The sequence below is a fragment of the Pithys albifrons genome, chromosome 14 (assembly GCF_047495875.1).
Source record: "Pithys albifrons albifrons isolate INPA30051 chromosome 14, PitAlb_v1, whole genome shotgun sequence".
Classification (NCBI taxonomy): domain Eukaryota; kingdom Metazoa; phylum Chordata; class Aves; order Passeriformes; family Thamnophilidae; genus Pithys; species Pithys albifrons.
This window is the reverse complement of record NC_092471.1, coordinates 19,786,162-19,807,851: the sequence shown is the minus strand read 5'-3', so window position 1 is coordinate 19,807,851 and position 21,690 is coordinate 19,786,162. Positions and strand designations below refer to the sequence as shown.

General features: G+C 47.0%; 1 protein-coding gene across 2 annotated transcripts in view; it reads right to left on the bottom strand.

Moving 5' to 3' along the window:
* The window catches only part of AMOT (angiomotin), a 69,866-nt gene that overhangs the window by 18,573 nt on the left and 29,603 nt on the right, over positions 1-21,690 (bottom strand). For both annotated transcript variants that reach the window (XM_071569616.1, XM_071569615.1), the window contains exons 2-7: positions 18,622-18,781; positions 16,267-17,176; positions 8,241-8,694; positions 6,369-6,513; positions 4,285-4,377; positions 1,555-1,700 (exon numbers count right to left, since the gene is read on the bottom strand). In XM_071569616.1, the coding sequence (XP_071425717.1) occupies positions 1,555-1,700; positions 4,285-4,377; positions 6,369-6,513; positions 8,241-8,694; positions 16,267-17,129 (1,701 nt within the window). In that variant the 5' untranslated portion in view covers positions 17,130-17,176; positions 18,622-18,781. The remainder of the gene's footprint in view (positions 1-1,554; positions 1,701-4,284; positions 4,378-6,368; positions 6,514-8,240; positions 8,695-16,266; positions 17,177-18,621; positions 18,782-21,690) is intronic.

The following is a 21,690-nucleotide window of genomic DNA, read 5'->3' as shown; positions in this document are numbered from 1 at the left end:
GCACATGACCACAGGCTCTCCTGCAGGGCATTGCACTCTGTTAGTGCACAGGGAGGGGTTTAAGCCCTGAGTTACTTACCTATTTTACTATTTTACTCAGGCAGCAACACTTTGGTTCAATTTTACTGTGAGGGAGTCAGGATTAGTGCCCCCACTGAGGTTCAACCCAGGCAAGTGCTGTGTGTGTGCTGATCACAACACCTTCCACACACACTGACTCCAACTCCAAGCATGAGAAGAGTTTCAGGGAAGCCACAAGGATGGTCCATGGACTTGGAGTTAGTGACACATCAGACTCTTAGCCTAACAAAGTGCTGAAATCTGAATGGGAAGCCAAGGAGCTCCAATACACTGCACAATTAAGGAGAGAATAGTTTTAGAGCCAAAAAGAATTATAAACTACCCATAACCTAATGCTCCCTGTCCCCTGAGCAGCCAAGGTGCAGGTCAGCAAGACAGGTAACCCCACAACATGCTGGATGAGCAGAGCAGATCCAGGAGGACAGAGACTGAGGGAAAGCTTCCAGGAAGCTAAAGATAATGAAGGAAAGGGCAAAAATTAAGGACATCAGGGAAAGAAACACAAGAAGGTGGAGGGGAAGGGCTACTGAGGCAAATAAAATACAGACTTCAGAGAAGAACAGGCTAAAATTAAGAAGGCAGCTACATCTGTACCTGAGAGAGGAGGATATTCCCTTTGTCTTTGATCATTCCTCCTCTCTTGGCACAATGGGATCCTGAGCAGAGAGAAAAGCAGAAGCAGACAAGGGGAAGGTGTGAGGAATGTCTCTGAAGGCAGCAAAGTTCAGGTGCACAAAGAACAGTGCTCAGTGTGGGGGACAGGGAGGTGGAAAAATGGAGAACAAATCTGCAGTGAGGAAGTGTGCCTGGCCAAGAGATTTCCTCCTGAGACTCTCCACAGAGGAAGAGTAGGAGTAAAGGAAGCAGAGGCTGGGAGTGGGAAATGGAGCCTTTGAGAGGAGAGAACGAGGCAGGAGGGAAGAGGAGGGACACTGTGAGGCAGAGGGCCAGTGAGGTGAGGGCCATGAGTGGCAGAGACAAAGCTACAACAGAAACTGCTGTGAGAGCTGCCCAGCTAAGCAGCTAAAACACATTATCCCCTCCTGGGAGGAAAGGTAGAAAAAACAACTAAGGTCATGCCCAGCTTATTACAAATGCTGGGCACACACAGAGATCTCCACTGTCCCCACACCTGGCAAGGGGACAAGCTGCATTCATCTGGTATTATTTGAAAGTCCATCCAAACTGAATTTCTGCCAAGTTCAGGAGGTTGCCAGGGCTGAGATCTCACTTCCAGCCTACTTTTACAAGTTGAAACAAAAACATGGCTGCTTAGACAAAAGCACTTCCAACGAAACACAGATTTGTGGCTTATCTGTGCACAGCTCAGTGGTTTAGCTGGTCACCACAAAGCCAAGCAGATACAAACAGCTTTGAAAAAAGCAGATTTCCTTCAAACTTCCCCAAGACACACTCATTCCCACAGTCAGTGGAAGCCAGGCTCTTCTAGTTTCTCTCTCCCAGCACCCTTACCTCCTCCTCCAGCTTCACCACCTTGGCCTGGGCGTTGTTCAGGGCCTGGTCTCGGATCTCGATGTGCCTCCGTTGGTCCTCGTTGGTGGAACGTGCTGCAGCCAGTTCTATTTCCAGTTTCTCCTTTTCCCTCTGTGTTTCCTTGTCTAGGAAAACAAAGACAGAGTTACTAATGGGCACCACTTATCCCTGCCCAGCTTTCAGGAGGATTTCACTGCAGAGGTGAAGGAAGGGTTGTGCTGGAACTTCTCACAGGAGGGAATGCAAATCTGGAGCTAAGGGTGGACAAAAAGGACATGGCTTTCAAGGAAAAGAAATACTTGTAACCCTGAAAAACAAGCATGGGACCTTCAAGCAACAATAAGCCACAATGACAGTGAGGAGGAATAGAAGGTGCATCACTCAGTACAGTTACTCAGTGAGGTAATTTGCTGTGATTATGCAGATGGTTAGTGAAACTTGGCACCTATTCCTCTCTGAGCTTTCAGTGGTGGAAAACAGAGTAATTTTAATATCTCAGGCTGGGAAGAGAGATGGCAGACTTCTGTGCCTGAAAAACTTGTGCTCCTTTTTGCCACACTGGCCCCACAAACAGGAAGGTTGTTCTGCCCAGGGCAACTGTCCTTTCTCAGAGGAAACCTCAGCTGTCCCACTTTGCTGTCAGTGCCATCAGAGGAGTCAGAAAACAAGTGAGCAATGAGAACTCCTCAGTCTTCCCCTTAAAAATGACACCCTGGGCCAGAACTGAGGCACATATATCTGTCTGGTCACTGCTCAAAGCAGACCTGGAGTTTAAGAAAGCCTTTTGCCCAGTCTGATGCTTTGAAGTCACCCCAAGCAGAGCAGCTCATGCTTTCCTGCTGCTCTGCAAAAAGAGCTGGGCTGAGCTGAAGGAGCCACGCCGAGTGTTTAAGGAACAGGGCAACCACCTTCACAAAAAAATAAATAGGATAAAGATAATTGTGGACTGGAGGACTTATCACACAGGGGTGTAAGGCAAAGCCACAACACAGAGCTGATGTGCTCTGCCTGTGTTGTCATTCCCAGCTCAAGCCAACCAGCATTAACCCCCTTGCTGGATACAGAACCACAGAACACTCCCTGGAGTGATCTACACCCAGCACTGATGACACCAGAGAAACTGCATTCCAGAAACCAATATCCCACGACAAAGGAATGAGGACAAGGAGTGGAAGGCTTGAAAAACAGGAACGAGGTGCTGGGTGTTGGGACAGGCTGCATATGGAGCACAGGGGCCCATTTGTGCAAGCATGTGCATAACTATATTTACAGGACCACAATTACCCCCTTTCTCCTGCCAGCAAAAAGCCAGGAGCAAAGCTCCAGCAACATGGAGAAGCTAAAGATTCCCTTGTGCAGGGAAGCAGCACAGCCCACACACACATTGCAAAACGAACCTGTCCACCAGCAGCACCCAGAACTCTGCAGAGCAAACCCTGGCTCAGCTCAGAGCCAGCCCATAACACAAGAAACCAGGACAAAAGTGACCATCACCTGCCAATTTTTTTCCCCATCTCTTCCCAGCATTTTTCCTCCACCCAGGAATGAGTTGCTGACAGTGTGAACACATTAAAATGTACTGCAGAGAGTGATCTGCAATGAGACAGGCTGACATTGTGCCAGCAGGTATCAGTCAGTGCCAGCAGGCTGTTTGTTAATCCCTCAGTGCTTGCAGAGAGGCTTTTGGGAGTTTTGGTGCAGACTTTTCCCAAAATGAGAACTGCTTCACTCCACAAGTGCCTACAGCACTCCCAGAAATGCTGGGACTGACCCAGCCCTGTGGCTTCCATGTCCACCCAAAAGGAGAAATGGAATGTGAGCCCTCACAGCTTTGATCTTCCTGCCTCTTTGGGTGCACCTCAGTGTCCACCAACCAGTCTGAAGGAGAGACTGAACTCACAGACTTCCCACCACCACCAAGAGTTTGGAATTCATGTCCTGACTGTCACTTGTTTGCGACATAAGCCACAAGGCATCAGCTAAAAATGACATAAAGCAGGAATACCAGCATTTGTCAGAGTAGCAGCAGTGTGTGTTACACCACAGAAAAACTGTTTTGCAATTGTATTGTACTACCTTTTTATATAACAATTGGAGAAAAGTGAGCATTGTCAGAAGGGTGGAGCACACCATGGGATGAGAGAAAAGTTGGCTCGTCGTCACCAGCCTCGAGACATTTCAGTACAAAGGAAAAGCTGCATTTCACATCCATCATTTTGGTTTGCCTTGTGATAAATCCACTGCTGTGGACAGAATTCCTGACCCTCATCCAGCCCAGCAGACTGCAGGAGTCTTCATCCCCTTTATTTTTGCTGAACAGGACAGGGCAGGGGCAAATAAAAGAGGAGAAGAGGCAGGAGACCGAGCAGGCTCCAGTCCCATTGGTTTAACTCATGCCAGGACATCCTGGGAAGGTTTAATTCCAAAGCTTTCAATAAATAGTAAAATAGGTGGATAAAATATCCTGTAATTTACAGGGTAAAGATTAATTTTACAGTTTAACTGCAAACCTTTGCTCTGAAATCCCCTAATAAATCCCACCAGATGGACTTTATATATTGATAGAAGAGGAATTCTTGAATCCCTCCTCCTTTTCTCCATTTGGGCTGACACTGCCCTGATTTCTGTCCTGACAATGAACCTGCTGCACTGTCCTCCTTCCCAGGATGTCTGGAGCTTTCCCTGCCCCCCAAGGACTGTGTCACTCACTCTGTGCAAAGAGCTGAGAGATGGTTTTCCGATTGTCCTCAGAGCCCTCGAACTCCTTCTCCGCCAGCTGCTTGTTGGCCGTCTCCATACGCTCTGCAAAAATGTCCACCAAAAGCAAACTAAACCACTAAGAACTTTCAGGTTTTAAGTTACATCTCCTCAGGGGATTTCTTATGTGTTATGGGTTCACCCAGGTGGGCCTAGATTTGGGCTCTGAAGTCTGGACTAGGCTGAAGCTGTCAGCTGACTTGAGCTGGGCTGAGCCAACAGCTGACCTCTTCTAGCCAGTAACTTTGTATTCCATACCACATTATGACATCATCTCCAGGGCAGCAGGAACCAGTGTGGGAGTGGTTAAGGCAGTCGCTTCTCAGCCCTCCTCTTGGGAGGACACACGATGCTGTCCCAGGGGGGATGGAGAGGACCAGGCCCACCACTGGCTCACAGGGTACCTCAGGAAAGTAAATTGTGTTGTTCTGGGTCTCTCCTTTCTGCTTGGGTTTGTCTCCCTGGGGAATAAGCTTCTTCTTAAGTAATGTGTAGTTAGGACAGTAGAATTTGTGTGTTCGTTAAGAAGTTGAAGTGGGGAATTTGTTATTGCAGACTTGTGTGAGTGAATATTTGTACTCTCTTCTAATTGTCTCTTCCTTTCTGTGAAAAATATATGTAGTTTTAGTATAAATGCAGTTTGAAGTGTTTTTTTTCCTTTCCCCTCTCTTTTCCTCCCTTTCCCTGGTGTTAGGAGGGAGGCTTTTCTCTCTGTGCTTGGGGGGGTTGGCAGTTGCTTATCTCAAACCAAGACATTATGCCAGCTGGAGGAATGATCTCCTAATTCTACACAGGCTAAAGTGAGAAGTCCATCAGAAGCTGGCACTGACTTTAGAAATGTTCCTAATTATGTCCTTGAGGAAATATGCTCAATGAGAAAAAACAGGTTAAATAAAGTTCCAAAGAAATTACTTCAAACAATTGTAACACAGAAGAAGTTTGGGTTTTCAATTTATACCTTTTTCACACATTTTTTCACACAAATAAATCTCACCATGCAATTAAAAGATTCTCTTTTAACCCTCCACTAAATCTTAGCAGAAGATTAAATCACTGCTCTCCAATTACCTGACTTGAGGGAATAGTGTAAAATACTAAGAACAGCTTAACAGCTCTGCTGCTTCAAGATGCTAAAAATGTGTATCAGCCTATGAAAATTAGAACAAAATATTTATGCTGTTTTACTGTGAATCAGATTATTCAATGCAGGCCTTTGTGTGCTTTTATTTCTTGAGTGCACTGGGCACTGTATGGATTTACTTTCTGGATGCAAACACTTTCTGGGAGCAGCTTCTTAGCAAAAGACATGGAGCAGATGAGATGTAGGACACTCAGAAGGCTTTCATAAAAAATTAAACTTAAGTTTAAAAGATTGTGCCCTTTTCAACATCTCGAATTGTGGATGTTTTTTACCTTTGGAACTAATTCTTAAACTTTTACCCCCATTCAGGTCAACCACCCCCCAACATCACTCTCCCCTGCCAGCTGTTGTGCTGCCTCAGCCTCTTAGCAAGAACCAGATCTCACTCTGGAAAAGGAAGGGGGATCCAAAAATCCAGATGCCTACACTGATAAGGAATGACAAGACCTTCAGGAAGAAAAGCCAGTCTGCAGTTTGTATGTCAGTGCAAAAGGGTCACTGGACAGGAAATCAAGTGAACATGCCTGGTGTGGGATTAGGCAGTCAGCAAAACCTCTCTCCATTTGTGTGAGCTGAACAAATTGTACAAATTGTCTCCAGGATATAAGACACGAGAGAATTCCAGACTCGCATCTGGTTTATGGTATTTGGCTTATCAGATGCTTCTTGTCAATGAGAAACAGGCTGGAAATGAAAGACTGCAGCCCTCTCCTAAACCTGTCTTTTCCCTTCTCCCAGCAAGTGCTTCAATCCTTCAACTGCTGAACAGCCCTGAGTATTCCACTGTATTCCAGTTGTGTCAGACACAGTGAACTCTGCAGCAAAATGCTGGCCTGCCAAGTGAGTGTAACAATAAAAAACCAACACTGAAAACCTGAAGTTTTACTTCATTTACCTCTTAGGTCCCTGTTGAAATCATGAAGCCTTCGAATCTCCCCTTCCAGTTTGTTTCTCATGGCCTTTTCCAGGGCATCCCTCTTCGAGGATGATTTCTCCAGGTTTTTGTATGCCTCTGAAACTTGCTGGATTTCTGTTTCCAGCTGCAGTGGAAGTGAAAACAAGCACTTACTATTTTATCACTCACAATTTTCATTTGGTCTCAGACAAGAGATTACATTCTCTCAAGTGTTCTTTCCTGAGAGAAACCTACACTTGTACACTGAGTAAACTGAAAGTCTGAGGTCTGGATCCATCTGTATGAAGAATACCAATGCCTGAAACCAAGTTCTGGACTCTCCTTCCAGACTCTCACTCTTTTTCCCCAATATGATGAGAACAAGGATGTAATAAACTGACAAAGGGCAAATGTAATCTATTTTTTCCCAAGACTTAGGCAGTTTGGCAGTCATTTTAGGCAAAAAGAATTTATATACACAGCTAATGCAATATCAAGTAAGCAAAATTAAAAAAAAAAAAACACAGATCAAACTGTGCCAAAAAAACTTAGTGACAGATCCTGCATTTCTGATGAACTCTGCAGATAGTTGTTATGGTCCAAAATTCACAATAAACCTCCTGATGTTCTATGTTTACATTCCTACAATTTCGTTGTGCTTTTAAATGTGCAAATTATAAATGGGGCGAGGGAAACTTTGCAGCAGATAATGTTTTATCTTTCTTTCTACCCTTCAGTGTCAAGCTTCTCAGACCATCCAGAGCAGGAGGAGATTTACTTCTAACTCTCCTCACTAGGCTTGGTTTGCCATGCAAGTGTGAACTGACATCTCAGCAAACCCCATTAGCACTGCAACAGCAAGTGATCCACAGGGAGGTGCAGGGAAGTGCATTTTTATCCTTCTGTCATTATCAGGAAGCTGTCAAACATTTCTCTAAAGCATTTCCTGGCTAGGAACCCTCCAAAAAATACAATAACATGCACTGATGTCCCTGGAAAGAGGTACCATAGCAAATAACAAGTGTGGAAAGGCACACTGGGCACCTGGATTCAAACACATGTTTTAAGCAGTCACATATTTTATGGCCCCAGACACTGCCCAATGCAAAGAGAACAGCAAAGCCCACAAAGTCCTGAACAGCTGAACAGCTTTAAACTACTGGTAGTGAAGAAGTTATTCCTACAAGGCAGCATGAAAACACCTCCACACATGCATGTTAAGGATGGGTCTCACTGGGATATTTTCCTTTAAATGTTTTAGCATCATATACTCTGCTTGATGCATGAAGCCAAAGGTGGCAAATAGCTGGGCCCAAATCAAGACATTAAGTTTTCAGGGAAGTTGTTGTGCCATTTAGAGAGGGACAAAAGAAGTGTTAGTCCCAGTCCTGCAGTCCAAATGTCTTCAATGTAGCCATAGCAGCGCCCCTTGCATTGCACTCTGTCCTGACAACCAGTTTTGTACCAATGTCCCCTGTGCCTCCTCGAGGGACTGTGGTCTCATGCCAGTCCAAACAAGCCCTTCCTACAGCCCCTAAAATCTTTCAGGGAAAATGAAACCTGGACAGAAGCTTTAATTTAACTAAGCAAGCCAAGCAGGCAACCTCTTCAGCAGCTGACAAGGCTGTGTTTCTGAGCATGGTCAATAAACTGTTAGCAGAAACCTGAAGGCTTTGATTCTATCTTCTGACAAAATTAAGCTGATGCCCAAAGGGACAGGATACAGACTAAGCAATCTACATACGAAAGACTCTAAAGTAGTTAATCAATTTGTTAAGCAAGGAATGTAACAGTCACAGATTAGATGATTCAATTATGGACTCCATAATTCAGGCACTGGACAGTGCTTGAGTTCTCACCAAGAACACCCACCTTTTGCAGCCGGGCAACTTTCTCATAACACACATCCAGCTCCTGTCGTAGCGACCTGTTCTCTTCTGACAGGATTTCCACCATTTGCTGGGCCCTGGAAACGATGGCAAAAGGATCTACTTGCACCTGCTGGTATGGGGAAGGGATCTGCTGGGCCCGGGGCATCACTGAGTAGGAGTCCCCCTGCTGCTGCTGGGGGCCAAGGAAGGGCTGGCACAGGCGGTACAGATCGCCCTGGTGGACTGGGTTGGGCAGGAAGGGCTGCTGGGTCCGTGGCAGAACGCTGGGATCAGCCTGGCTTGGAGTCAGGGGTTGCTGGTGTTGGGAAGGGGACAGCCTAGATGGTGGTGGAGACTGAAGCAAAGTCAGAGATCCCAGGGACGTCAAGGACGACGTGGGGCTGTGGTGGTGGGGCGGTCTCTGTTGCAGCTGCAGCGGCACATCTGGGTTCTGCCTGCAAAACAGAGAGCAGAGGCTCCATCACAGCCATGCAGAGGCTGCTCAAACCCAGTGACCAGGTGGGGCATGACCCAGGTGGCTCCTGAGCACAGGTCTTCCCACACAACAGACTCCTGTGAGGTTTTCTTCATTTTTATATGTTTGTTTTTAAAAACATTTCAAAATCAAATATTTATCAGAAAATATATTCTAAGTGCACAAAGGTCTTTCTTCTTGAGATGACTTTTTAGAGAAACAAGAAGAGAAAGTCCAGCACCAACTACTGACCCAAATTATTTTCCTAACTTTTCACCACATTTTGCAGCTAAAACTGCTCAACCAAAGACTGTTAGGAGTGGAATCTTTAGTTCTGGCCTTAAAAGTGCCACCTCTCATGGAGAAAACAATGAATTTTCCTCTGCAATTCAGGATACAGAGTTAAAAGGATTGGCTAAGCTAGAGGCGAGTATGCCAGCACCACTCACTTCAGCTTTCTGATCAACCAAGAAGCTGCAGCCTGGTTAGATGAGACAGTTAAAGGATCTGAGAACCATCCTAAGAATCAGAAGCAGCCTTTTGATTCCAAACCCCCCTGTGCAGTAGGTGTGTCTGCTGCTCCTACCAATAAACCCTGCAGGATATCAAAGTCAGATCTAGCAATCTATAACATGCTTTAGCCCATGACAGAACAAACTCCAAGCTACCTCAGCTCACATTTCCCAGGCTCTGGAGATCCCCAGCTCAACACCAGCTGCATTAGAATCATAGAATCATAGAATCAGCTGGGTTGGAAGAGACCTCTGAGATCATCAAGTCCATTAGCCAAGTCAGAAATCTTAGAAGACTCTGTGGATTTATCATGCTTGGATGACCTCCGGAGGCAGGTTTTGCTTTCTCCTCCAAAGACATTCTACCTTTGACTTCTCTGGATGTTCTTTATTCTAACAGTTGAAGTCACTTCCTCTCCATGCAGCAACCAGTCTCTTTGCAGAGAGAGTGCTCAGGCATTGGAATGGGCTGCCCAGAGAGGAGGTGGATTCTCCATCCCTGAAGGTGTTTAAGATGAGACTGGATGTGGCACTGAGTGCCATGATCTGGTGATCACAGTGGGGTTGGATCAAGGGTTGGACTTGATGACCTCAGAGGTCTCTTCCAACCCAGCTCATTCTATGATTCTGTGATTCTTAAGCAGGGAGCTCAGCCCAGTGCAGACCCAGACTGGCAGTTCAACATATTCTGAAACACTCCTGCTGCTCTGATAAAATTCCCCACCCTTTGGGATGCAGCTGGAAAAGCACACACTGTTGTTCCACCTGGCCATGACTGCTACAGAACATCCCCACAGCTCTCTGTGCTCCCAGGAGGGACCCAACACCCTGCAGGGCCCTGGATAGACAAGGCAGCTCCCCCCAGCACACCAGGAGTGTTAGAGGAACTGGCAACAGTGAGCATGGAGCTGGACTGGGAACTAAAGGGTTACACAAAGGGCTTCTCAAGTGCAGAGACTCCACATCATCCTTCCTGTTCTTCACAGAGAGGAGGAATCCACTGCTCAGCCAAGAGGAAGCTCCGGCATTACCGGCATCGCTCCCATCTGGTGGCAGTGCACAAGTTGGGATGTCCCAGCACAGCCTTCACTCTCTCAGCACCCTCCAACTCATGCCTCATTTCCCTGCTTCACAGCACAGGAGGTGTATGGCAACCCCCAAGCTCATGCTCAAATTCCCCAACAGGGAAACAAGTCCAGCCTTTGTCAGATATGAGAAAACAAAGAATCACTGCCCGAGCTGCTGTTTTGCTCTTTCCCACACTCAGGTGGCTGTGGGCCCTGCCAGCAACATCATTTCAGGAGCTGTATTTCCCCCAGAAATGATCAGAGACAGCATGAGGATTTCAGGGGTCATACAGGAGAGTGATGTGCAATTAATTTCCTCAGGAATGTTCAGTTTAGTAGCAGCAATTTGGTTCTTCCCCTCCCGAGAGGGCAGCTCTACTTATTGCTGCATGGATTTCATCAACCTTATCTGCCAGTTCTCAGAATTAAGAATGAGGCAAACCCCTCAGAGGCCATGCTCAAGGTCACCTGGTTTGTCTCAGGTGGTTTCCAGCACCTTTCTTGGCTCACCCAGTTGTGAGCAGAGTTAAAACTTTGCATCCTTACAAACCACTCATCTTCTCAAGCTTATTCTTTACCTATCACCAGGCAGCTCTGCTTTGATGTTATAATCAGTTAGGGAATAGCCTTGCTGTGACATTTAATCTGTGATGACCTACAGAGATTAGATCAAAAGAAATATGTTGCCAGTCTGCCTCGTGGATGCAAACAACCGATTTTCAACCTAAAAAACACTCTCTTCCAGTCTGAGAACAACATGAAGCAGCTACTCAGAGATTGATTCCACAGCTCTCAGTGAGTTAATCTTACAAAGGACTATTTAGATGCCAATGTCAACGATTTGAGCTATTTGACTAAAACATCTTGTTACTCTGTACTCAGAAACCCCACGGCAGAATCTCTTGCCATCCTGAGCACTAATGAAAGGCACAAAACGATGGCCAAAGAAAAACAACAGCAACATTTAAATTCCAAAGGGACAGTCGTGCTGACATGATTTTTTTTTTAAACCCCTTGTAAAGAGCAACTCTAGGAAATCATGGGTACCTCGAAACAAGACATATTTCCAAGATATCCAGCATCTTGGCACTCACATCAAAAGGCTCTTATAATCTTGAAATTATACCAACGTTGTGGGCTCAAGCTAAAACATGAGAGCTGAGAGCCTCCAGTTCTGTGGCATCACCAACAGCATTAGGGCTCCTGAATGTCCCAAATGCATTTATATTCCCAGCAGAACAAGGTAACAGCTGGGGGAGTTTGCCCTACTTTAAAAAAAATGTATTTAAAAATCCCAGTAACCTCACAGTGACCTTTTAAGATCTTGCAGGTAAACTTGCACACGCACATTTGAAGAAGTTTTCAGCATCCCCACTACTTACAACTTTGTCTTATAAAATACTTACATGTATTTTGTGGGTACCAAATACCAGGCTCTGAGATTCTTTCATATTAGCATGAGGACTGAAGAAGTTATTTCTCTAGTAAAGCAATTTTGAGCTGAGAGATTCAGATTTACCCAGGCAGGGTGGGGCAGGGGGTGGGTCACTATGGGGCAGGATGTGGGGCAGAATATGGGGCAGGTGTGGGGCAGGTTTGGGGGCTGTGGGTCGGATCTGTGGGGCAGAATCAGGGGGGATGTGGGGCAGGTTGTAGGGTAGGTGTAGGTCACTGTGGGTCAGATATATGGGGCAGGGTGTGGGTCACTGTGGGGCAGGATGTGGGGCAGGATGTGGGGCGAGTTTGGGGCGGTTTGGGGGCTGTGGGGTGGATCTATGGGGCAGGTGTGGGGCAGGATTGGGGTGCTATGGGTCAGATCTATGGGGCAGGATGTGGGGCAGAAGCTGCAGGCACAGGTGGGTGTGGGGCAGGAGCTGTGGGGCGGATCTGTGGGTCGTTGTGGGGCAGGATGTGGGGCAGGATGTGGGGTGAGTTTCGAGTGGTTTGGGGGCTGTGGGTCGGATCTGTGGGGCAGGTGTGGGGGGGTTGTGGGGGGGGGGGTTTGGGGCAGATCTATGGGGCAGAATTGGAGGGGATATGGGGCAGGATGTGGGGCAGGTTTGGGGCGGTTTGGGGGCTGTGGGGCAGATCTATGGGGCAGGACATGGGGCAGAATATGGGGCAGGTATGGGGCAGGTTTGGGGGCTGTGGGGCAGAATTGGAGGGGATGTGGGGCAGGATGTGGGTCAGGGCTATGGGGCAGGTGTGGGGAAGGATTGGGGTGCTGTGGGTCAGATCTGTGGGTCAGGATGTGGGGCAGGTTTGGGGCAGTTTGGCCACTCCGGGGCAGATCTATGGGGTAGAACTGGGGGGATGTGGGGCAGGTTGTAAATCAACACAAGCAGAATTTCCAAGATTTTTAAGGCAGACTGCAAAATTTTAAGGTACAAGTGACTATTGGTGTCTAACAGCATTGCTGATGTAATGGCAACAGAAAATTCCCTCCATGAGAGAACGAGTCCTTGAGTAACCCTGCACTAGTAATCACAATTTTATCTGAACTAACCACTTCAGAAAAAATCTAGTCCCTCAAAATACATGGAAAACAAAATTACACAATCTCCTTCCATTTGCTTCAGTATCACAGAGACCCGAAAAAGTCAAATGCAGGGAAAAAAGCCTCAGAGCAATAATTCCCATAAGTGTTTAAGTCTGAAAACTTAACTTTAAGCACCACTTCACTTTGCAGACTGTATCACACAGGAATCTCTGCTTCCCTGACAGTCCCTGGAGCGAATCAGGGAAACATTCCACGTGGGCCAAGTGCAAAGCTGGATTTATGGTTCTGCAGCTCCAAGGGTCACCTCGGCTTTGAGGTGATGGAGACAGAGCCAGGGCAGGGAGTGAGGCAGCTCTACAGGCTGTGCTGAGCCAGCCAGGACTGCCAAGGCACACAGAAAATCAATCCCTGCCTAGAGAAACACAGTGGGGAAGGCAGAAAAATGAAGGGATCAGGAAAGGTCTGTGGCTCGTTAGATTTTTCCTGCCTGTTTCATGTTGCAGAAGCTCCAGTTCCCCTCTCTTCTTTCTCTCCCAGCCCAGGCAGTGCTGCCTGCGGGAGGGAGCAGCTCCACTCCACTGCACAGCCAAAATCAACCCCAGGCATTCCCCGCTGCCTCCCAGTCAGACCTGATTAGCCCCCACTTTGATGCTGCTCAGGGCAACGCAGTGCACAGAAGTGATTTACTAATTATGGGACAAATTCTGCAGACCTCCCTCTCAAAAACTTTCTGTGAAGTCAACGGGATTAATCACCACAGCAGGAGTTCAGGCACTTGGGCTCCGAACAGAGGATGGCGCTGGAATCGGAGAGACAGGAACCAAACCTGCACCCAGAACTGCCCCAGCTCCTGCTGTGCTGCCACGGGAGACCCTGCAAGCCCCTGGTCCCCCCAGAGACCCAGAGGGTGCTTTGCATCCCAAAAGAGCAGTGGAGGGATTGGGGAGAGAACAGGACTTTGCTTTGCATCCACATTGCAGTGGGGGTATTGGGAAGAGAACAGGACTTTGCTTTGCATCCCCAGAGAGCAGTGGGGGTATTGGGAAGAGAACAGGACTTTGCTTTGCATCCCCAGAGAGCAGTGGGGGTATTGGGAAGAGAACAGGACTTTGCTTTGCATCCCCAAAGAGCAGTGGAAGGATTGGGGAGAGAACAGTTCTTTGCTTTTCATCCACAGAGTGCAGTGGGGGTATTGGGGAGAGAACAGGACTTTGCTTTGCATCCACAGAGTGCAGTGGAGGCACTGGGGAGAGAACAGGACTTTTCATCCCCAGAGTGCAGTGGAGGGATTGGGAAGAGAACAGGAGCTTCACATGTAGTCAGTGCTCTTCTAAACCTTCCTGAAAATTTCCAAATACCAGCACAGATGCCTCCGGCATGCCTGGTATTTACAATAAACCAACATCATTACCAACATCCACTGTTCCCAAACTTACACCGCCCAGGAGCAGGTGAGGCAAACTGTTTGCAGACTGGTTTAAACTTACCACACAGCCCATTCCTTTCCCAGACTGGGGAGGGTGAAGCCTGAGAATGCTGTGAATTCCCCAATGTTTATCTTGCTCAACGAGTTTTATTTAACCGCATCATTAGGTCACCCTCAAATTCCCCCGAACAATGAGGGGGAAAACCCGCAGCAAAGGGTGTGGCTTCGGGAGCACAGAGAGAAGGGGCTTTGTTTCCTTGACGCACAGTTCAAAAAATGCACACATGGACCAATCCCAATGAATCCCGACAAACACCAAGGCACGGAAGGAAAACTGGAGACTGCAAAGGCACCCTGGATGCGAGGAAAACACTCGTGGAAAGCTGGATGCCTTTAAAATCCCCACCTGTAGCAACACAGAAGGTTTCTTGTCTAAGTTTCTCTTAGAGGAATAGAGGACTCGCTCCCTTCCTTTGCTACGCTGCTCTGTAATTTATGGATTAGTCTTGCAAAATTGTTCTACTGCTTCAGCATTTGCTTGCAAAGGAAACCTCTCCTCTGTGCAGCTATTTAGGTTAAAAAGTAACCTCATTAGATTCCCAGTGCTTTGAAGACAAATTTCAGTTGCTTCCCCTGCTGGAAACGTTGCCAGCTGAACCTTCCTCCTCCCCCCGTGTTCTCTCCAAGCAGCCAGGACCCATCCAATGCAGACAAAAATCACCCTGTCTAGAGGAGCTGACTACTGGCGTGTTTTCAAATACCTCTCTCTCCCTTGAACAGCAAGAGGCTCACACTCACAGCACGGAATATTCGGAATATTTCTGATGCAGCACAACCATCACGGAGCTATTTCCCTGTCCTGCATGACAGAGGTCTGAGGCCTTTGGATTTTCAAAAACATTTGCAATAAGCTTCTACAACCATTACCTCCCCCCCAAACCCTTTACTTCCCCTTTTCCTGGCCTCTTTATTATTTATTTAGCCAGATCAAAGGGCCTTTTCATCAGGCTTGTATGCTGCTGAAGTCATTTCAGATCACAAACAATGGTGGACAAACTCTGAAAATAGCTCCTCATAGGACTCGGAAGGTTCTGGGCAGATTCAAATTCTGCAAAGCTCACACTCTCCTCCCAAATACTGACTGGTTTCTACTTCATGCTCTCCTCAAAACACAACGTAATAAGTGCAAACACAAACCCACTGAGACCTCACCATTTACTATTGCAGCAATGCCATCCTGTTGCTCCTTTATATTACCTTTGTAGCTTCAAAACGAGGCCAAAATCGTTACACCAAATCCCACCTGGTCTTAGACAGAGATGGGATGGGATGGAAACAGGTGAAGTAAAAGCTGGGGGTTTAGCCCACTTAATAAAACTTTGTCTTCCCCCACACGGGCATCAGAGTTTGGCTCAAGCCAAATCCAGCTCCTTATCCAGAGCAAACCACAACAGACTGAGAGTTCAAACGATGCAAGGAAAATGAGCAAAAGCTAAACAAGTCTGGGATGAGGCACAAAGCACACTGCATTTTCCACTCCTACACTTCAGACCACTGAAAGTAAAATTTGAAAAACCCCACAGGAAGCTCAGGTGATTTTTGTTACCTGCACCTTTATTGCTTTCATTCACTTCCTCCTTTCCTATGCAATGCAGTTTTTAAAAGTCTTTTGTCTGGACAGATGTAATTAAAGAACAGCTTAAGTCTCACAATAAATTGCTGCAGGTTTCTAGAGTGAATCCCACCATAACTTAGGCTTTCATAGCAAAGCCTCTGCAAGGCTCTGGTGCCTCGGCATTAAACTTCCCCATGCCATAAAATCAAGTTGGCTTGTTCTGAGGGGTTTTTGGTTTGTTTGTTTGTTTATAATAAAAAAGAGTCAGTCCTCTCTAGTCAACTACTGAACCAGGTAACAGCCCTTCCTGACAGTCTGCAACTGTAATCTCAAACAACACAGATGGGATCTTTGCTGAAAGAAAACCTGCCTCGGAAATCAGAGCCATGGACTGAGGTCTGTGGCAGTCACAGAGTGTAAGGTCTCTCTTACCTGACTGACCCATACTCAGGGGGGTGCTGGTACCTCATCATGGGCCCATCAGATCTTCCCTGCTGGCTCATGCGATGGTCACCATAGAAATGCCCCGAGTCCTGAGGTTTGCAGTTCATAGACGGGGTGGACACATTTTTGTAGGGATACTCAGGAGGAGGGCCCCGCTGCTCCATTCCCTTCATGCTGGGCTGGGAAGGGGGCTGCACCGAGTTCTTGTAGAACTCATTGGACCCAGAACTTTTGTAAGGGTCGCTGGATTGCTGCGGGGAGAGCGGGGAGAGCGGCGCGCTGGTGACCGGCGCGTGCGCCTTGACCCCGCTGGTGGCCAAGGACAGCTGCATCAGCCTCTCGCTCAGCGAGCGCACGTGCCCCTGCTTGAGGTCCTTCAGTCCTTCGTCCTGGTGCACCTTCCCCGGGCTCACCCGCTGCACCGTGGGCCGCCCCTCAGTCCTCATCTTCTGGTTGGTGACCCCCGTGACGTAGAAGGCTGCCCCGACGCTGGCGTGCGGCTGGCCCCGGAAATACTGGGACTGCACTTTGGCTTCCTCGTAGGTCGGCAGGTCCTCGCTGTTCTGCAGCCGCGGGGACAGCTGCTTCTCCATGATGCTGTTGTCCACCTGTATCTCCTGGCCCTGGGGCTCCTGGCGGGCAGCATGAGTCACCAGCTGGTGGTCCTGGGAGCTCAGCCCCTCGTTCTGAGCGGCGGCACTGGCGGTGCTGCTGAAAGGGGGGGCATTGCCCGTGGCCTGCTGGTGTAAGGCAAGGAGGTTGCGGTTGTCATTGGGGTTCCCGTAGCGGAGCTGCTCCTGCAGCAGGCGCTGTAAAACTGTCGTAGCTGCTTGCTCTTCTGAATTCCTCATCTCAAACTGCGGTGCCTTTTGGGTGGAATGTAAAAGCTGCCCTTGACCTAAGGAAAGGAGACACGGTCATTAGCGCCTGAGAGGATCAAGCAGGAGATATCTAAGAGCGATGGCTCGAAATACAGAAAAAGAGCAGGTTAGATTACCAAAGGTTCCCATAACAATGGGGGTCATCAAGGCCCCTGACCTAAGAAGGACTTGGATGCCAGGGGGCACAGCCTTGGAAAGGTGATGAAGGGTGGCTTGCAAGTCTACAGGCAAATCCATCAACTACAAGCTGTAGGGATGCATGCAAATACCTCAGACAGCATCTCAGGCAAAAAGGGGACCTGGAGTTCACAGGATGACAGCAAAAATGAGACCTGTTTCCTTGACTCTTAAGAGTTGGAATCAGTGATCCTTGTGGGTCCCTTCCAACTCAGAACAGTCTGTTATCTGTGATACTTAGGGCTACCAAGGTTGAAACACACTTCCCATAAATGCAGGTCGACAAGGATTAAAGGGTGAAATCAGCCATTTGTCAGTTTTAAGGAAAAGAAAAAGAAAGGAGAGGCCCATTGAGATACCGTAAGGTTCAAAGGAAGTAAAGAAATCTCTTAGCTTAGCTCATTTAAAGCAATTAATGAATACCTCGTTAGCCAGCAGGTTTTCAGAGTTATGAAATGCCCAGAGTGAGATCAGCACCTATTCTCCCTTCTGCAGAAACACCACACACGGTGCAAGTGAGGACTCGGCAACTTCCTGCTACTCAAAGGCAAACCAAAGCCTCACACATCCAAATATCTCAGCAGAATGGATGCAAATGCAAGGGCAGGGAAGAGCTGCCTGATGCAGGGAACAGAAAAGGGCAGGAAAAAACACTGTGTCCCAATGAGAGAAACACAGAGCCAATGTCAAGCACATCCTAAATACAGATCAAGGCAGTGACCAACAGGGATTACGTTTCAGTCTCCCAGTGGAGTCAGGAATTGGTCATGGAAACTCAAACTCACTGGCCTTGCCTGAGATGAAATACCAAAAATTAATGATACCTTTGAGATGTGTAACTGAAAGAAGAGCTACTTTTGAGCTAGAACAGCTCAGAATAGAGTATGTCTCACTTGTGGGCTAAGCTGTGGCTCTGCCCTGACAGCAGAACACGTGCTGGTATTCCAGCACTTTATTCTGACACCTTTTTCCTGCATAACATTGTCTCTTGGGGAAAGATAACTTGCCCCCAACAGTCTGTTCCATGGCAGAACCAGGAAGAGACTGCAGAAGCCAACCCCTGAAGGTTCTGCTTTGTTCTACATATCCACCCCCACCCCATTTCCTCCCTTGGGCCAGCCAAGCCCTGCAACACAAGGACTCCACACAAAGCCCTTCTGCACATATTGAGGAAGAGAAAGCTGAAATCCACCTTGGTCCAGGCTGCCTCACCAAGGAAGGAGTTCAGGCCCTGTGACCTCACCTGGAACAGGACTCTCCCAAAATCCTGTTTGGAGGCACATACCTGTGTCCTTCACCTGGAGTTCCCTGGTGAGGAGGAGCAGTTCTGGCACATGGAGGGGACACACTCAGCCTTCCTCCTGCAAAGTCCCACCCCGAGATGGCTTCAGGCTCCTCTTCAGTAGGCCCAATCACTTGATACTCTCCTCACTTCCCAAGTAACTCTGTAGAAAGTAATACAAACATAATTTTAATCAGCAGATGAGACCAGAAATCATAGAATCATAGAATAGGTTGGAAAAGACCTTTGAGATCATCAAGTCCAACCCTTGGTCCAACTCCAGTCCCTTTACCAGATCATGGCACTCAGTGCCACGGCCAAGCTCACTTGAAAAACCTTCAGGGATGGGGAATCCACCCCCTCTCTGGGCAGCCCATTCCAATGCCTGACCACTCTCTCTGCAAAGAAGTTTTTTCTGCTCTCCAACTTCAATTTCCCCTGGCAGAGCTTGAGCCCATCTTGCCCCCTTGTCCTATTGCTGAGTGCCTGGGAGAAGAGACCAACCCCCACCTGGCTATAATAAACCTTGGACCATATTTAAGATTTTGCTTTTGTAGCTTCTTGTTTTCTCCCAGAGCCCAACAATTTTGATCCCTTTAGGATGAATGAACCCCCCTGTCCTCAGCAATCTACTCCAGCTGCTGCTTTAATCATGACCATTTCTGCTCCAAGATTAGATGCTGCCAAGTAATGCTCTGTCCCATCTGGGCCTCCAAATGAAACAGTGATTAAAACCCACTAATTCTTTAACTCCATTGTTTTATTTTTTGCTCAGAATGAAAGCTGCAACACAGATGAGGATGCCCTTTGCCAGTGGTGCTGTGCATTTTGAACTGTACCAGCAGAAATCCTTTGAGGAACCACAGTGATATGGTGAAAAGCTTTATAAACTTCAACACCCTGTGCTTCAGAAATGCCTGAGAAAGATCAGTATATGAATGATAGCTTTATATTACAGACTGGGAAAGTGAGCAGAGGAAAAGGACACTGACAGAGTTTATGCCAAAAATGTATTGCAGAGCACAGCTCTAATTCCCAAAACATTCTTTAATTACGTTACTTTTCTCTTTCAGAATGACACAGTAAAAGAACTCATTTAACCATTGAGTGGAAAATCAGGAGAACATAAAAAATGTGTGTTTAGGTGTGTTATTCAAGCAGATAAATCTACTACTGAGGGTGTCCTAAAGAAAAAGGCAAGGAATGCAAACCATACTTGTGTATTCATCCTTTAAGGGAAGGCAATGCAACCAGAACCTGTGATAATAAAACTATTCATTGATAGGTATAATTTAACCTAATTTCCTGGAATGTTGCAAAAAATAAAATGAGCAGATGTAGTGCAGGAATGCAGACGTGGATCCTTCTGTCTCTGCCTCATTGTGGCACACATCCACACCCAAGGAATATTATCTCAGATCTGCAAGTTAAATACTTGAGGTGTCAACAGCAATCTCAGGGCACAGGAACAATATCCAAGGGGAGAACAAGGCAGCGTTGTGTGGTGTGGCACTTCAAGATGGTGGGGGAAAAAAACTGCTCATGTCAAATTCTTAACTGGTGACTTAGCTCAAGAGGGAGATATTGAAAACAGCTGCCAGCAAATATGCAGTAAAGAACCTCTAAGCCAGGCATTAAGATAGCAGATAACTAGAGCAATTTCCAGTCTCTTTTCCCAGCGTTGCACAACCAAAGTTAGGGATTCCTCATCCCCCTCACACCAGGATCACCACTGACTCTTCTAGTTTTATTCCTTTTAAACCAAGCTGCCCTGAGCAACCCTTTTTATTAGTGCATAAAAAGGCTTTTATTATGCAACATGATGCTGCCTTTCCACCCAAAGATTTCTTTTGTCTCAACTGGAAAAATCCAAGCGGGTGGGGGGAATGTTGTTTATTTTTTTAAATACAAAGATACAGCCCAGCTTGAGATTCTACCTCTGTGCCTTACTGATTTTCTCAACAGACAAATCCAATCTGTGCATGTTTAACTCCTTCAAACACTCCAGGAACCATTTCACACACAGAGCCTCCCTCCTCAGCACCACCAGCTTGTTCTGATGAAGGGAGGGCACAGTTCACACTGAAAATTTGCTGGAATTTAATACTACCAATTTTAGTGTGGATGTACCTGGAATCAGCCTAGAAATCCAAGACAAAAGGTGGGTGGAGGTACAATATAAATATATTCTGGCCAACAAATTCACTTTGTTTAAATACCAACTAGCAGCACTAAGCCTATTTTTTCCAGTTTTATCCCATTATTTTTAATTAACGAAGAAAATCTTGTGCAATAACTTGGGTGGCAGCATTCCTGGAATCTGCTTTCTGAACGAGCTGGAAACTCCTGGCAGAACCAGTGAGTTCAGTTTTCTATTAACAAAGCACAAAAATGAACAGTACACTGGGTGCTGAAGCCCATGTGTTATTTACTTGGACCCAAACTGTGTCATGCTCTTCCAGCAACTTCAGTTTGCAGTGTGCCAAAGATGGAAATTAGTGAGATGCACTGGAAAGGTTGTTATGATAGAGCTGGAAGGAAACTGGAAGGGTTTTGTAGACATTATAAAGAGACATATTTGGGAGGTGGCCCTAAATCTATTATGAAGGATAGAGCTGAAATCAGATTTTCAACAACTCTGCCAAACTGTCCTGGCTCATGGGTGGGATGGTGCACACCCCACAGCCACAAAGCCCACAAACACCTTGCTTTTGCTGTGGAAAATTCAATTCCCAGCTGAGGAACCACTGGGAGATTTCCCAGGTTGAACCAATGACACCATTTGCTCCCGAGCATCGCAGCTCTAACATCTTACACCTCATTCCAGCCTCTGCTCTGAAATTATCACAGAATCACAGAATGGATTGGGTTAGAAAAGACCTCCAAGATCATCAAGTCCAACCCTTGATCCAACCCCACTGTGATCACCAGCCCAGGGCACAGAGTGCCCTGGGCTGGTGATCACAGTGGGGTTGGATCAAGACATGGTTGGATCAAGACATGGTGATCACAGTAGGGTTGGATCAAGACATGGTTGGATCAAGACATGGTGACCACAGTAGGGTTGGATCA